The sequence below is a fragment of the Thalassophryne amazonica genome, chromosome 2 (genome assembly GCF_902500255.1).
Source record: "Thalassophryne amazonica chromosome 2, fThaAma1.1, whole genome shotgun sequence".
NCBI lineage: Eukaryota > Metazoa > Chordata > Actinopteri > Batrachoidiformes > Batrachoididae > Thalassophryne > Thalassophryne amazonica.
The window spans coordinates 90,122,338-90,139,870 of NC_047104.1; the positions used below are offsets into that span (position 1 = coordinate 90,122,338).

Sequence of the window (17,533 nt, forward strand, 5' to 3'; positions counted from 1 at the left end):
CTACTCCATGCAGATTTACCGTAAAGTGCCATACTGTTTGTATTTCTTTGTAACTGATGTAAATTAAGTCAAAGACATATTCAGTGGCAGCTTTACCATCAGAGAGCCTTGTCCAAAACAACCACAAAAAACTCCAAGTTGTCAGTGATGTTAAAGGGGGAAACACACGGTTTTAAGAAAAGGAGTATGTAAACTTTTGATCAGGGTCATTTGGGTAGTTTGTGCTGTCATTATGATTCAAAAAGAGTAAACCTGTAAACCTATCTGAGTGAAAAAAAGGTTTTTGTGTTATCATTCATATTCTCTGAAAAATGGCCAAAAAAAAAAAAAAAAAAATTCCGCCAGGGTATGTAAACTTTTGAGCACAACTGTATATATATTGCCGAATAAGTGTCTGAATAACTCTGGTTGTTCTTTGAATGTGACGAGGGGACTTTCTGCTTTGTATAATAACATTTTATTACATTATCTTGAGATTGGTTATCAATATCTTGGGAGTAGGAGGCATAGTAAGGTGCTGTTCTGTCAATCATTCTGTCAATTGTGTTATCATTCTGGTTCTGCTGATTAGTACTGGATCTGGAACCAACTCTGAGCATGCAGGGGATGATGGCACCCTGGAAGACTGTACTGTTTGACTACTAGAGGTGGGCGGATTGATCCTAATATCGATAATAAATGCCTTAACTAATATAATAATAAATAATAAATGATAACTAAATGCCTCCTGAGTATTTGGACACTCTACAGACTGTGCATTCTGCTTTTTGCCTCCTATATAGTAAGTATTCAGATGTCACCCTGGCTTTCCAGCAATTACTCTTTTGCATTCATCATTTGTTATTGCCAAGATGCTAGTTGTTATTCAGCTTGGACTTGGTCATTATTATAGTGGTCCACCTTACTGTGTGTTGACTCAACATTAGGCTTGTGTGTTGTTCTTTTTGGACGGTGTGATCTAGAGGTGGGCGGATCGATCCTAATGTCGATAATATCGATACCAACGCTGGTATTGTTATTGAACAATCCTCGAGTAAAAAGATCGATACGCAAGGTTTTTTCTCTCCCGCACACACTTACTGCTGTGCACGTGGATTCATCAAAGTCTACTCTGTCTGTAAGAGCAGTGCTACACTGTGTCACACAACACGGAGCAGCGCACCCTTGTATGGTGGTTTGTCAGCCCTCTACCTCAGGAGATTTTGTTTTAAGTTGTGTTGAGTGATATTTTTTAAACAAAAATGTTAATTATGATAATAAAATATTTTGTTGTCACGTACAATGTTTGGCGAAATTCTATCCTAGGCCTTTTGGATCTTTTGGATCTATGAAGCTTAAATATGAAAAGTATTAGTATCAGTATCGATATCGGCGATACTGGGCCTGTATTTACTTGGTATCGGATCAATACCAAAATTCCCGGTATCGCCCACCTCTACTGACTACTACTAAATGCCTCCTGAGTATATGGACACTCTACAGACTGTGCGTTCTGCTTTTTGCCTCCTATATATTGTAGTAAGTATTCAGATGTCGCCCTGGCTTTCCAGTTGTTATTGCTATACATTGTAAAACAGCTCATGATCACCCAATGAAACTTTTATGATTATGCACACATAGAGTCAGTCAAACTACATAAAGATGCTAGTTGTTAGTCAGCTTGGACTTGGTCATTATTATAGTGGTCCACCTTACTGTGTGTTGACTCAACATAAGGCTTGTGTGTTCTTTTTGGACGGCGTGATCTGCACAGGTACACCCGGGTCACAGACAGAGATCTGTCTCAGCTGGTGTCTGCTGTGTGTGTGTGTGTGTGTGTGTGTGTGTGTGTGTGTGTGTGTGTGTGTGTGTGTGTGTGTGTGTGTGTGTGTGTGTGTGTGTGTGTGTGTGTGTGTGTGTGTGAAAGCAAAGCTCGGAGGAACAGGGCACACGGACACCATCACTGCGTGCCGGACTCATTTTCAGTCCTCCACTCGGGTCTGAGTAAACAGCACCGCCCCGATGGTTGTTTGTTTTAAGTGTGGAGCGATCCATCGCACAGCGCCGGGCTCGATTGACACTGTCTGCTGATCTGCGGATTGCTCAGAGTAACAAGGCTGCTCGCTAATTCCCGTCCATCGAAGCACCGACACGGAGTCCAAAAACAGCCGCCGAGGCTGGCAAGAGCGCCGCGCCGCCGGAGTCCGCACCCAGAATGGCTTCGGGAGACCTCTACGAGGTAGGCTGTGGACATGTCCACCCTCACTTCTCTGTCTTATAGACGGATAATGGAATTAGGAAGTAAACGGGAGGGCGTCGCGTATGTTTAAAAGAAGAAGAAGAAGAGCGGCGTCCTAAAAGCCTGTAAGAGGCGAAACTAACCCCACGTAGACACGCTTTCACTTTGCGTCGCCTTCACTTTTGCGCAATTCTTCGTGACAGACGCGAAGAGGTGTAATGTAGGAGCTGAAGTCCTCAGCGTGTGGCCGAGTTGAAAGTAAAGTGACAGCGGCGGCTCGGAGCGGACGGACACGGTGACTGTGACGGAGTGATGGTTCTCAAGGTGCGCGGACGTGCTCGACCCAGCTCCCGGCATCTCTGCCAGCCAAACTACTCTGGCTGATTTTAAAGTGCGTTTTACTCACTCAGAACTCTGATGTTTGGGTTGAAAAGTTATCCAAATGTGTGTGTGTGTGTGTGTGTGTGTGTGTGAACAACGTTCCTGTTTTCACTGATGAGATGTTTCACCATCTATTTGCTAGAAGAGCCGTGTGAACCAGCCTGTCACTGGTCTTTCTGGTGACATGGTGCTGTCCTGGTCACAGGTGTGGGTGGATTTTAAAGGGGGTCACACCGTTTGTGTGTTTCTATGGTAAAATGTGGCTGGGATTGTGTTTAAAACATCCTCAAAGTTTAGTAAATTTTGTGCCTGGGCATGTCAGAACCTATACCCAAAAGCAAAAAGTAGTTGTGAAACAGCTTGTTTTAGATGTCTGTGACACAAGTCCATATCTAAACTCCTGATTGCACTGAAACACACCCACTGAGCCAATCTGTGCTCTACTGGACACACCCACATGGACTATGGATGGGAATACTCAGAAAATATTTTCTCATAGTTTTTTTGCTCAGGGCATTGCATCATTTCCTCTCAGCTTCATTTTGTCATAGCATTGTGTCATTTCCTCTCAGCATCAGATCATTTCCTCGGCATTGTGCCTTTTTGCCATAGTGTTGTGTCATTTCCTCTGAGTGTTGTGTTATTTCCTCTCTCATCCTCAAGGCATTTCTTCTCAGTGTCGGGTCATTTCCCCACAATGTAGCATCATTTTGTCATAGCATTGTGTTATTTCCTCTCTGCGTGGGGTTATTTCCTCTCTGCGTGGGGTTATTTCCTCTCTGCGTGGGGTTATTTCCTCTCAGCATCAGGTCATTTTCTCAGCATTGCGCCATTTCGTCATAGTCACTTCATGACTTTCTTTGCTAACAAAATTTTGACTATTAGAGAAAAAATTACTCATAACCATCCCAAAGATGTATCGTTATCTTTGGCTGCTTTCAGTGATGCCGGTATTTGGTTAGACTCTTTCTCTCCGATTGTTCTGTCTGAGTTAATTTCATTAGTTACTTAATCCAAACCATCAACATGTTTATTAGACCCCATTCCTGCCAGGCTGCTCAAGGAAGTCCTACCATTATTTAATGCTTCAATCTTAAATATGATCAATCTATCTTTGTTAGTTGGTTATGTACCACAGGCCTTTAAGGTGGCAGTAATTAAACCATTACTTAAAAAGCCATCACTTGACCCAGCTATCTTAGCTAATTATAGGCCAATCTCCAACCTTCCTTTTCTCTCAAAGATTCTTGAGAGGGTAGTTGTAAAACAGCTAACTGATCACCTGCAGAGGAATGGTCTATTTGAAGAGTTTCAGTCAGGTTTTAGAATTCATCATAGTACAGAAACAGCATTAGTGAAGGTTACAAATGATCTTCTTATGGCTTCGGACAGTGGACTTATCTCTGTGCTTGTTCTGTTGGACCTCAGTGCTGCTTTTGATACTGTTGACCATAAAATTTTATTACAGAGATTAGAGCATGTCATAGGTATTAAAGGCACTGCGCTGCGGTGGTTTGAATCATATTTGTCTAATAGATTACAGTTTGTTCATGTAAATGGGGAATCTTCTTCACAGACTAAAGTTAATTATGGAGTTCCACAAGGTTCTGTGCTAGGACCAATTTTATTCACTTTATACATGCTTCCCTTAGGCAGTATTATTAGACGGTATTGCTTAAATTTTCATTGTTACGCAGATGATACCCAGCTTTATCTATCCATGAAGCCAGAGGATACACACCAATTAGCTAAACTGCAGGATTGTCTTACAGACATAAAGACATGGATGACCTCTAATTTCCTGCTTTTAAACTCAGATAAAACTGAAGTTATTGTACTTGGCCCCACAAATCTTAGAAGCATGGTGTCTAACCAGATTGTTACTCTGGATGGCATTTCCCTGATCTCTAGTAATACTGTGAGAAATCTTGGAGTCATTTTTGATCAGGATATGTCATTCAAAGCGCATATTAAACAAATATGTAGGACTGCCTTTTTGCATTTACGCAATATCTCTAAAATCAGAAAGGTCTTGTCTCAGAGTGATGCTGAAAAACTAATTCATGCATTTATTTCCTCTAGGCTGGACTATTGTAATTCATTATTATCAGGTTGTCCTAAAAGTTCCCTGAAAAGCCTTCAGTTGGTTCAGAATGCTGCAGCTAGAGTACTGACGGGGACTAGCAGGAGAGAGCATATCTCACCCGTGTTGGCCTCTCTTCATTGGCTTCCTGTTAATTCTAGAATAGAATTTAAAATTCTTCTTCTTACTTATAAGGTTTTGAATAATCAGGTCCCATCTTATCTTAGGGACCTCGTAGTACCATATTACCCCATTAGAGCGCTTCGCTCTCAGACTGCGGGCTTACTTGTGGTTCCTAGGGTTTGTAAGAGTAGAATGGGAGGCAGAGCCTTCAGCTTTCAGGCTCCTCTCCTGTGGAACCAGCTCCCAATTCAGATCAGGGAGACAGATACCCTCTGTACTTTTAAGATTAGGCTTAAAACTTTCCTTTTCGCTAAAGCTTATAGTTAGGGCTGGATCGGGTGACCCTGGACCATCCCTTGGTTATGTTGCTTTAGACGTAGACTGTGGGGGGGTTCCCATGATGCACTGTTTCTTTCTCTTTTTGCTCCGTATGCATCACTCTGCATTTAATCATTAGTGATCGATCTCTGCCCCCCTTCTCGGCATGTCTTTTTCCTGGTTCTTTCCCTCAGCCCCAACCAGTCTCAGCAGAAGACTGCCCCTCCCTGAGCCTGGTTCTGCTGGAGGTTTCTTCCTGTTAAAAGGGAGTTTTTCCTTCCCACTGTGGCCAAGTGCTTGCTCATAGGGGGTCGTTTTGACCGTTGGGGTTTTTCATAATTATTGTATGGCCTTGCCTTACAATATGGAGCGCCTTGGGACAACTGTTTGTTGTGATTTGGCGCTATATAAGAAAAAAGTTGATTGATTGATTGATAGTGTTGCATCATTTCCTCTGAGTGTTGTGTTATTTCCTCTCATCCTCCAGGCATTTCTTCTCAGCGTCGGGTCATTTCCTCATAGCGTTGCATCATTTCCTCACAATGTAGCATCATTTTGTCATAGCGTTGTCATGTCCTCTCAGCGTCGGGTTATTTCCTCTCAGCATCAGGTTATTTTCCCCAGCATTGCGCCATTTCGTCATAGTGTTGCGTCATTTCCTCCGAGTGTTGTTATTTCCTCTCATCCTTGAGGCATTTCTTCTCACCGTCGTGTCATTTCCTCATAGCGTTGCATCATTTCCTCACAATGTTGCGTCATTTTGTCAAAGGATTGTGCCTTTTCCTCTATGTGGTGTTATTTCACCTCTGTGTGGTGTCATTTCCTCAGTACTGCACCATTTTGTCATAGTTTTGTGTCATTTCCTCAGCGTTCCACCATTTCGTCATAGCGTTGTGTCATTTCCTCTCAGCGTCAGGTCATCCCCTTGCATCATCCCCTTGCATCATCCCCTCAGAGCATCACATGACCACCAAAGGCCGCCAAAAAGTCAGCAATTTCTGAAGAACAGCTTACCAGAATTGTTTACATAGAACATCACAATGACCATCTCAGCTAGCTTGTTAAACATATCATTTAACAATGTAATGAACCGACCTCTTCGATCCCCGAACATAAAAATAGGGTGACTGATGGTAGGGACGGTTATCTTTAACCTAATCCTTAACCTGGGATTAATCTTATATAACTTGGTTATTACCTATGTACCTATGTTCATAAATTGATTTTTTTTTAAAGGGTACATTTGTCACTAATGTGAAAAGGGAGGTGTGTCTACATTGAAACAATCAGCAAAACAATATACTAAGAACTGAACCCACAACATCTGATTCAGAGTCTACATCAGCAACCACAACACTACGAAATCACTAAGTCAGGAACACGAGCTTGTAGCTGTAAGTCGGAGGAAATAAAAGATGTGAAATCTGTTCTGCTTGTCACGTCATGTAGTCAAAGCATATTTGGTTAACATCAAATCAAATCAATTTTATTTATATAGCGCCAAATCACAACAAACAGTTGCCCCAAGGCACTTTATATTGTAAGGCAAAGCCATACAATAATTACGGAAAAACCCCAACGGTCAAAACGACCCCCTGTGACCAAGCACTTGGCGACAGTGGGAAGGAAAAACTCCCTTTTAACAGGAAGAAACCTCCAGCAGAACCAGGCTCAGGGAGGGGCAGTCTTCTGCTGGGACTGGTTGGGGCTGAGGGAGAGAATCAGGAAAAAGACATGCTGTGGAGGGGAGTAGAGATCAATCACTAATGATTAAATGCAGAGTGGTGCATACAGAGCAAAAAGAGAAAGAAACACTCAGTGCATCATGGGAACCCCCCGGCAGTCTAAGTCTATAGCAGCATAACTAACGGATGGTTCAGGGTCACCTGATCCAGCCCTAACTATAAGCTTTAGCAAAAAGGAAAGTTTTAAGCCTAATCTTAAAAGTAGAGAGGGTGTCTGTCTCCCTGATCTGAATTGGGAGCTGGTTCCAGAGGAGAGGAGCCTGAAAGCTGAAGGCTTTGCCTCCCATTCTACTCTTAAAAACCCTAGGAACTACAAGTAAGCCTGCAGTCTGAGAGCGAAGCGCTCTATTGGGGTGATATGGTACTATGAGGTCCCTAAGATAAGATGGGACCTGATTATTCAAAACCTTATAAGTAAGAAGAAGAATTTTAAATTCTATTCTAGAATTAACAGGAAGCCAATGAAGAGAGGCCAATATGGGTGAAATATGCTCTCTCCTTCTAGTCCCTGTCAGTACTCTAGCTGCAGCATTTTGAATTAACTGAAGGCTTTTCAGGGAACTTTTAGGACAACCTGATAATAATGAATTACAGTAGTCCAGCCTAGAGGAAATAAATGCATGAATTAGTTTTTCAGCATCACTCTGAGACAAGACCTTTCTAATTTTAGAGATATTGCGCAAATGCAAAAAGCAGTCCTACATATTGTTTAATATGCGCATTGAATGACATAGATTTGTGGGGCCAAGTACAATAACTTCAGTTTTATCTGAGTTTAAGAGCAGGAAATTAGAGGTCATCCATGTCTTTGTCTGTAAGACAATCCTGCAGTTTAGCTAATTGGTGTGTATCCTCTGGCTTCATGGATAGATAAAGCTGGGTATCATCTGCGTAACAATGGAAATTTAAGCAATGTTGTCTAATAATACTGCCTAAGGGAAGCATGTATAAAGTGAATAAAATTGGTCCTAGCACAGAACCTTGTGGAACTCCATAATTAACCTTAGTCTGTGAAGAAGATTCTCCATTTACATGAACAAATTGTAATCTATTAGATAAATATGATTCAAACCACTGCAGCGCAGTGCCTTTAATACCTATAGCATGCTCTAATCTCTGTAATAAAATTTTATGGTCAACAGTATCAAAAGCAGCACTAAGGTCTAACAGAACAAGTACAGAGATGAGTCCACTGTCTGAGGCCATAAGAAGATCATTTGTAACCTTCACTAATGCTGTTTCTGTACTATGATGAATTCTAAACCCTGACTGAAACTCTTCAAATAGACCATTCCTCTGCAGATGATCAGTTAGCTGTTTTACAACTACCCTTTCAAGAATTTTTGAGAGAAAAGGAATGTTGGAGATTGGCTTATATTTAGCTAAGGTAGCTGGGTCAAGTGATGGCTTTTTAAGTAATGGTTTAATTACTGCCACCTTAAAAGCCTGTGGTACATAGCCAACTAATAAAGATAGATTGATCATATTTAAGATCGAAGCATTAATTTACAGTAGGGCTTCCTTGAGCAGCCTGGTAGGAATGGGGTCTAATAGACATGTTGATGGTTTGGAGAAAGTGACTAATGAAAGTAACTCAGACAGAACAATCGGAGAGAAAGAGTCTAACCAAATACCAGCATTACTGAAAGCAGTCGAACATAAAGATATGTCTTTGGGATGGTTATGAATAATTTTTTCTCTAATAGTTAAAATTTTATTTGCAAAGGAAGTAATCAAGTCATTACTAGTTAAAGTTAAAGGAATACTCAGTTCAATAGAGCTCTGACTCTGTCAGCCTGGCTCCAGCGCTGAAAAGAAACCTGGGGTTGTTCTTATTTTCTTCAATTAGTGATGAATAGTAAGATGTCCTAGCTTTACGGAGGGCTTATTATAGAGCAACAGACTCTTTTTCCAGGCTAAGTGAAGATCTTCTAAATTAGTGAGACGCCATTTCCTCTCCAACTTACGGGTTATCTGCTTTAAGCTGCGAGTTTGTGAGTTATACCACGGAGTCAGGCACTTCTGATTTAAGGTTCTCTTTTTCAGAGGAGCTACAGCATCCAAAGTTGTCCTTTGGAGGTGATGGTCTAGTGGTTAAGGTGTTGGGCTTGAGTCCAGAAGATCATGGGTTCAAATCCCCGCCTGACTGGAAAATCACTAAGGGCCCTTGGGCAAGGCCTTTAATCCCCTATTGCTCCCGGTGTGTAGTGAGCGCCTTGTATGGCAGCACCCTGACATCGGGGTGAATGTGAGGCATAATTGTAAAGCGCTTTGAGCGTCTGATGCAGATGGAAAAGTGCTATATAAATGCAGTCCATTTACCATTTACCACTCACAGAGTTTATGTAGCTACTCTGCCCTGTGTTGGTATATGGCATTGGAGAACATAAGCAGTTATGTTTTTTGGACAGATGTCACATTCTGATGAAGTTTGTCTCCTGTCAAAATAAAATATTGTAAATATGGCTTCCAGTATCAGGTGAACACAAGCTTTTCATATCATAGATAACTTACAGTCATCTGAATATACTGTATTTATCTTTTTTTTTCTTTAGATACATTGATGTCTTATAGTAATAATGATACTACCAAATAATAGCAATACTTAGTTCTCATTTTTATGTAAGGCTATAATACAAGCAGTGGTGACCTTTGTGGCCACCAGACCTAGGATTTGGAAATGAAAGACTCTGACAGACAAGGTCAGTTTAAGCTCCACATAACTTCAAAACCACATATACGCTGGGAGAGACCAAGAAAGAAAGAAGTGCCTCCTTTGACTACATTCCTCCAAAATCATTTCTGTGAGGTTGTGAACTTTTGGGATTGGAAAAATGATTGATACTCACAATATCAATTTTTAAAGTCCAGACTTTAACTTTTATTCAGCAGAGGGTGCAAATTATTTTTAAATTTAATCTGAAGTCACCTCCGTTTCAGTCAGATCTAAGAAAAAATAATGGTGCAAAATGTAAGTACTATGTCTTTACTAGATATAGGTATTGAAAGTGGTTCCTGTTAAGAATCGCTAAGAAATTATTTGATCCACTGACATCAATAGCCTTTTTGCATAACAATTCCCTATCGGTTCTTCAGTTCACATTATGCCAGAGCGGCTGTTGTTTTTGAGGGTGTATATCGGGAAAAAGATCATTTCTGTACGCAGCACTCCTTCGCTGCTTGAAGCGGCGAAGCTTCTCTGCTTCACTGCTTTTCAGAAGCAGCAGGTCAGCAATTTCTTCATTAACACCCCCCCCAAGCCATTTAAAGATGTCAATCGTGAGTCATCTTTGTGCTGGTTAAAGTCACTCGCTGGGACTCTTGTCTTGTTGCGGGAAAGAAATGAGAATCGTACCTTCGTTGCACACCAGAGTTTTTATTTGTTCCTCATTAACTTTTCGTGTGGCAGTGCACGCGGTGGTTCTCTAGCGTGAGCTGCACCCACTTCATTGGTTTGTAAACTGAAGTTACTGTCCCTCAGGTAAAGGTGGTAATAATAATGATCATCATAATAATAATAATAATATAATCTGTTTTGTGGGATTAACTGCGCGGTTCCACATGTTGGAAAGATAGATTTCGGTCGGAATTAATAACTTCAAAGCGAATCACCACTTTAAATCAAATGACACCTCTTTCCAAACATTGTAATACTGACAGGAAACTACAACAGACCAAAACTGGTTTTTTTTTTTTTCCCTCTAAAATTAGACGTCCTCCATTCTTTAGGAATTACATTGATCTTGACTTGCAGCGCAGCCGACTGCAAGACCACAGCTCAGTTCTTTGGAGTTAAATTTGTCTCATTAATACCTGAACAGAATATTTTATTATTTCTATTTATGTCCAGAGATGTAGGTTCCACCATGTACAGATTTTTATTAATTTTTATTTATGTCCAGAGATCAAGGATCCAGTGACCAATGTCATATTTATTTACTTTAAGACTCAATAAAATGTTGTTGACATAGAAAACCTGTAAAGCCTGCTTTTAGTACATAGAAAAAATCACAGGAGGTATTGATAAGGGAATCAATAAAGAATCGGATCAATAAGTGGAATTGATATCGATAAAATCTTATCAATACCCAGTGGTGGGCACAGATAATGTTTTCACTGTCAGATTAGCTTTTCAGATAACTTTGAAAACCATTATCGGGCTAATTATCTTCCGATAAGTTTTGGTCCAGTAATTTTGTTGAGTACCTACCTGTTGAATGTTTTGTAGTAGATGCGCAGTTCTATCCTCCGTAAACAAAGGAGAGCTGGTTCTAAAAGAAACCACTCTATCCTCTGCAGGCAAAGGAGAACTTGTCACAGAAAAGAAAAAAGCTCATTTCTTTTGACCCCATACTGATATGCTGGCAATATCACCCAAGTCATCCAGAGGCATACAGTTTTAAGTTATTGTTAAAATTTTAACCAAACTAATTTCGGACAAGTTACTTAAATTAATGTCACGTCTGAAGTTTTATAAAGTGAAAATATCAGATATATATTTTAGTTTTAAAGTAATGCACTAATTTTGAAAGTTTTAGTGTGGACATGCTGTGCCCAGCAGTGCATTATGGGTAATGTCAGTACATTCACGACAGAACAAATGCATTTGAGGCGCTCTGATCAGGCTCCACACGGACAACAGCATTAAACTCTTTGTATATTGTGCCTAAAACTCTCGTGAATATATTCTCTGGATTTATAGATGTTATTGTTTGTTTCATGTAAAAATGCCAGAAGAAGCTCAGGTTGCTTCTGCATTATTTTCAACTGGAATCATTGCAATCGATTCCTGTTTGCTGTTTAGAGTCCTGCTTATGTCAAACACTGTCTGTCATCTTTGTTCCAGAGTAATATAAGATGTCTGAAATTCAGTTTGCGTTTATTAAATTCCAAGCATCTTAAATGTAGCAGACACAGATTATCTGGAATTTTGTTTTGACAAGTTTTCACAGCCTCTCCTGCCATCTACTAGCCAGTAGTGTTCATGGCAGTATTTGCCCTAAAGCTGGGCAGACACTGTACGATATTTTCAATTATTGTACTCGGCTCCAGCTCAAACTGTACGACAAAACCACACGGTGTAAAAGTTCAGAGCGCACAATTTATGTTCTCACACTATACGGCCCGATGCTCTGATGCGATCTGACTGCTCACATTGTACGTTCTAAAACCACACGTCAGACTCATGTTTCCAGAAGCAAAATGTAAACAGAAGCTTTTTTTTCAAACTTTATTTGCATTTCTTATTTTTACAAAAACTCTCAATGGGAGACATCAGTTTTAACAAAAAAAACAAACAAACAATACAAGACTTTACATGAGTTGAAGAAAGGGAGGAAAAAGAAACAGAAGCTGCTCTCCCAAAGAGATGATCACTGTTTATGCTCTCTCCAATTCCGCACCAGTGTTTGCACATGCGCAGTGCGAGAGGTTGGACGCTTGTAGCACTTCAGCAGTGGGATACCCTCATGACGGCTGACCAGAATATCAAACAGGTTTGATTTTCATCCGACCATACGATTGCCGATCGGGAGGTGATCATGAGAGGTTAATTGCAGCTTGTTACACCATGTATACTACACAATGCAGGGTGCATGATTAAGCTGAAACTCAGCGCGATCCAAAAAAATTCTTGCACGAGTGAAAAATCAGCTGAAAAAGGGCCAAAACTCACACAGTGTAAGCCCAGCTTAAGTACTGAGTGTCTGGGCACCAGTAGATCATGGCAGTGTTCTTCTATTTATTTTGATACCATTTATATCAGACGGTTATCTAATTACAACTTGGCTTTTTTTTGAAAATGCCTTTTTTTTTTTTTTTTACAAATAAAAAAATGACATATTTTACAAAAGCACATTTATCTGTAAACACCAACACACAACACACCTCACATTAACATCTTGGTTTACATAGAATGAATGAGTCAACCAATCAGTGTTAGCGGAGGCACATTTTACCCATAATCCCTTTGGCGTCTGTCTGTGTTTGTCACAAAACTTCAGAATTAGTGCATTATTCAATATTAAAAGATATATATTTTAAAAAAGAACAAATAACTGGTGCAGCACAGAGATAAGTGCAAAAAGTCTTTAATAAGGTGCTGAAAAAAAACGTTCAAAGGGACTGACGTTTCGATGTGAGAGTCACATCTTCCTCAGAGTCCTGATCATGTTATATTTTAACTTTGTACAAATGACAGAATTGACATTAATGGAATTATTCTATCAGTATTAATTCTATTTATAAACCAAACCACAAGTCAGCATTGCTTTATTTTCCAAGACCTCCACCTCACGGCAACACTGTTATTGAGTAGAGAGTTGGGCTTCGCTGCTCCTCTCAACTACTTCGCTGCTAGAAGCTATGTAATAAACAGGGCACACAAAGACAGAAGTGCTGACTCATTGTTTGGGTCTGTAGTCGCCTTTGATGCTACCAGAAGCGGTTGTGGTGTTAAAACTCAAAATCAGTTTGTTAGTAGTTGCAAGTGTACCGGAGACAATACTGGAAGTTATCGGTTATCTGTAGCTTCCAATAAATTTTTGGGTGTTTTATCAGTAAGTAAGTAAGTAATGTTTATTTATATAGCACCTTTCACAGACAAGGGAAGTCACAAGGTGCTTTACAAAAGGCACACGTAGATAAAAATTCAGAGAAAAATACAATGTACATCACATTAAAATAGCACTAAGACACAGTGGTCATAAAACAGCCCTGTTTGAAGGCCTGGAGAAACACATGGGTTTTAAGTCTGCTCTTAAAAACATCAACAGAGTCCAACGAAGGAAGAGACAAAGGGAGATCATTCCATAGCCTCGGCGCAATGGCCTGGAAAGAGCGATCTTCTCGGGTCTTAAAGTGGATACGAGGGACCCTCAGGAGGTTCTGATCCACTGACCTCAGGCTCCGAGAGGGAGTGTAGGGACATAACAGGTCTCTAATGTAGGAGGGAGCCTGGCCATGCAAAGCTCTAAAGGTCAAGACCAGGATTTTAAAATGGAAACAAAATGACACTGGGAGCCAATGAAGAGACTTTAAAATAGGAGAAATATGAGTCCCTCTGTTTGAGCGGGACAGCAGCCTTGCTGCAGACGGGACAGCTCCTTTTTATTTAGACAGGTAAACAAACTGTTGCAGTATTCCAAACGAGAAGACACAAACGCATGAATAATCAACTCAAGATCATCTTTTGAAACAGTTGATCTGAGTTTGGAAATCTTCCTCAGCTGGTAGAAACAGTTTTTGGTTAGCTGCTTGGAATGATACTCAAATGACATTTCTTTATCAAAGATAACACCTAGTTTGCTCAGGCTAGATTTTGCAGATGAGCTCAAAAGACCTAAATACTGTTTAATCCCCAAAATGACATCATCGGGGGCAACCACCAGCACCTCGGTTTTAACCAAAACAAACTGCAGGGAATTTGCGCCGAGCCATTGTTTTATTTTCTCAAGGCAGTTCAGCAGAGAGTCCAGTTTCTAGATCTCAGAGGTTTTAAATGAGCAGTAAATTTGGATTTCATCAGCAAATAAATGATAAGAAACATCAACAAACTCCTGGATAATCTTTTCCAAGGGGAAAACATAGAGCAACAACAATACTGGGCCCAAAACAGAACCCTGGGGTACACCACACGTCAAACTGGCAGAGTCAGAAATGATCTGATTTGCAGTGACACTAAAACTACGACCTGACAAAGAGATGAACCACGCTAGAATGGTCCCTGACAAACCGACCGAATTGCATAGTCTTGTTTGCAGGATTTTATGATTAACAGTGTCAAATGCGGAGGAAAGATCTGATTGGACTAGAACAGTACATTTTACACAATCCGCATACATCAAAATATCACTAGATACCTTTGAGTAGGGCGGTTTCCGTAGAGTGATGCCTGCGGAAACCAGACTGATAGGTGTCAAACATATTGGAATTCACTAAGAAATAAATTAACTGATCATAAACCACCTTCTCTAAGATTTTGGACAGGAATGGAAGTTTGGAGATAGGTCAGAGGTTTTTCAGATCAGAAGGGTCCAGATTAGACTTTTTGAGAAATGGTTCCACAAATGCATGTTTAAAAGAGCTGGGGAATGCAAAGGAAGACAGGGAGACATTTATCAACTCGGTAACCCAGGGGCCCGTGACATCAAACACATTAAACAAAGAGTCTACACGGTAGCACATCAGAAGGACATACAGAGGGCTTCATCGTGGTTATCAAAGCTGAGATATCAGCCTGTGTTACCGGATTAAAAAAAGGACCATGTCCGAGGAGCAGGCTCAACAACATCAGGGACACAGTACATGTGCAGTGGGAGATTAGCTTTGATGTCTTGAATTTTGTAGACAAAAAAACTTAAGAAAACCATTGCTGTCAGCTTTGCAGGATACAGGTGTTAATGGAGCAACAGGACACACAATACAGCTGATGGTGTCAAACAGCACCTGGGGTTTTTTCCTTATTCAATGACTGCTGAAAGTGTGAAGAAGGCTGTCCACATTATGACACTCCATGAGCAGCTTAGAATCAAACCTGGCTGAGAAACTAGCTGCAGTGTTCTCAATGAAGAAAAATCAAATAAAACACACCAATGATTGCTCATGTGAACATCCTCTATACAGAGATTGTCAACATTAAGGCCAAGAGAGAAAACCAAGTCAAGAGTGTGGCCTTGCTATTGAGTGGGACCAGAAACATGCTACTCAAAATTAAAAGTCTCAGTCAGTGTTAAAAGTTCCGTTGCAGTGGAAGAAGTGCTGTCATCAACATGAATATTAAAATCACCAATAATTAAAATGTTTTCCAACTTTATTATTGATGATAAAAAGTCACTAAAGTCCTTTAAAAAGACAGCAGCGTGGCCAGGAGGAAGTCAGTAGAACCAACTTTAAACACCTGTGATTCAAAGGAGGGAAAGGTTTGAGTGTTCATCACTTTGCAAGTGAAGCTGTTCCTGAAGACCACCGTAGGACCTCCTCAACGAGAGGGGTGGGGCATCCCAAAAACAGAGCATCCATCAGGACAGAGTTCATATAAATGAATAAACTCCCCTTCTCTCTGCCATGTCTCTGTGAGGAACAAAACATCCAAGTTACACCTGATAAAAAGTTCATTCAGGGAAAAAGATTTGTTTGCAATTAAGCGGACATTCAACAGTCCCAGCCGAGACAAGGGTGACGTCACAGTCTTCACATCGGCCAGGCACAGTGGGATTGGATGAAGGCACGCAACACGGCTACACGGTCTCCAGTCGTGTCCGGAAGCCACACGCCGGGTGACAGGTGCAGACACTGGAAGACACGAAGGCGACACTCTCCAGTGGTCCCAAACTCCAGCGTCCCACCGGCTTCGGAACACTGGCCATGAGGACTCCGGCAGAGGGCGACGAGGACACACCGACACCACAGCGGGCCTCGAGGAGAGGAATCGCCCGTTAACACTGGTGATCCAGCATAGCGATCCGCAGACGCAAAGCCTGTTTGCGCCTCACCTGGACGCTGGACCCAACGCCTTGCTTTATCTGCCTCTTCCTCCTACCCAGAGTTCGAAACAGCAGCAAGCACGTGGGTGAGTCCGGTGAAAAGATAAACAGTGGAGGAAACGTTTGACTGTACTTTCCCCAGTCACTAAAAAAGGACTCCATTGACTTTTTTATGGCAAAAAGAGAGCCACGATCGTAACTCCGGAGAGCAGAGACGTGACCATAAGATACTTGAACTGTTATGACCACATTCATTATAAAACAAACAATAACAATCTACAAAGGAGGATGAGAGCAGTGGCGTTGCCAAGCACAGGCGCCATCTTGTCCGGCGTCTTCGGTTTAGCTTTATAAAAGATAATTTTTCAGTTAGCTCATTATCTGTTATTGAAGCCAATTTTTTGGTTAGCTGTACCCACTACTGTCAATACCCAATCCTAGTCTTTACTTGTATGTTTAAAGGTTGAGATGTGTGAACCGCTTGCAAGTCATTTTTCTCAGCTGGCTGATCTGTCAGAGCGGCCTGCTGATCTGTATGAACAGGCCGCTTCAGTGGTGAAAGTGCAACACAGCATCTGTTTTTCACTTTGAGCACAGAAAAAAAATAATTGAACATAGTGCCATTATAGTGATATACTAATTAATTAGACATTGTCCAACCATAATAAACTACTTTTACCACTTTTCATGCAGCCAAGTCTGGGGTTAACTGGCAGGCACTTTACTTCATAAAGTATTTTAATTATTTAAATGCCAAATGTACAGTATGGGTGTTCTGGAAAAAAGTGAGGTGCTTTGGTATTTTGCTTTCCTCATGGTCTTGTGTTAAAAAAGCAAACAAAAATCACAATATCTTGTAATATCAAATTACAATACTTGTAGAATTGCATTTCTTATGTTTTGTGATGCATATGGAACGGGCACCCAAGTATTGTGATACATATCTAGGGATGGGTATTGACAAGACGTTATTGGTATCGATGCCATTATCAATTCTGCTTATCGATTCGATTCTTTATCGATTCCCTTATGAATTTCCCTTTTCATTTCCCTCTTGTGAATTTTCTGTGTACTAAAAATAGGCTTTACAGATTTTCTATATCAAGAACATTTTATTGAGACTTCTTGTAAATAAATCAAAATCAAATCAATTTTATTTATATAACGCCAAATCACAACAAAC

General features: G+C 40.7%; 1 protein-coding gene across 1 annotated transcript in view; it reads left to right on the top strand.

Moving 5' to 3' along the window:
* Nucleotides 1–1,876: 1,876 nt before the first annotated feature.
* Nucleotides 1,877–17,533, top strand: part of LOC117526855 (chromodomain Y-like protein 2) — a 162,223-nt gene continuing 146,566 nt past the window's right edge. Inside the window, exon 1 of the mRNA XM_034188934.1 lies at nt 1,877–2,218. Within this exon, the coding sequence (XP_034044825.1) occupies nt 2,195–2,218 (24 nt within the window). The 5' untranslated portion in view covers nt 1,877–2,194. The remainder of the gene's footprint in view (nt 2,219–17,533) is intronic.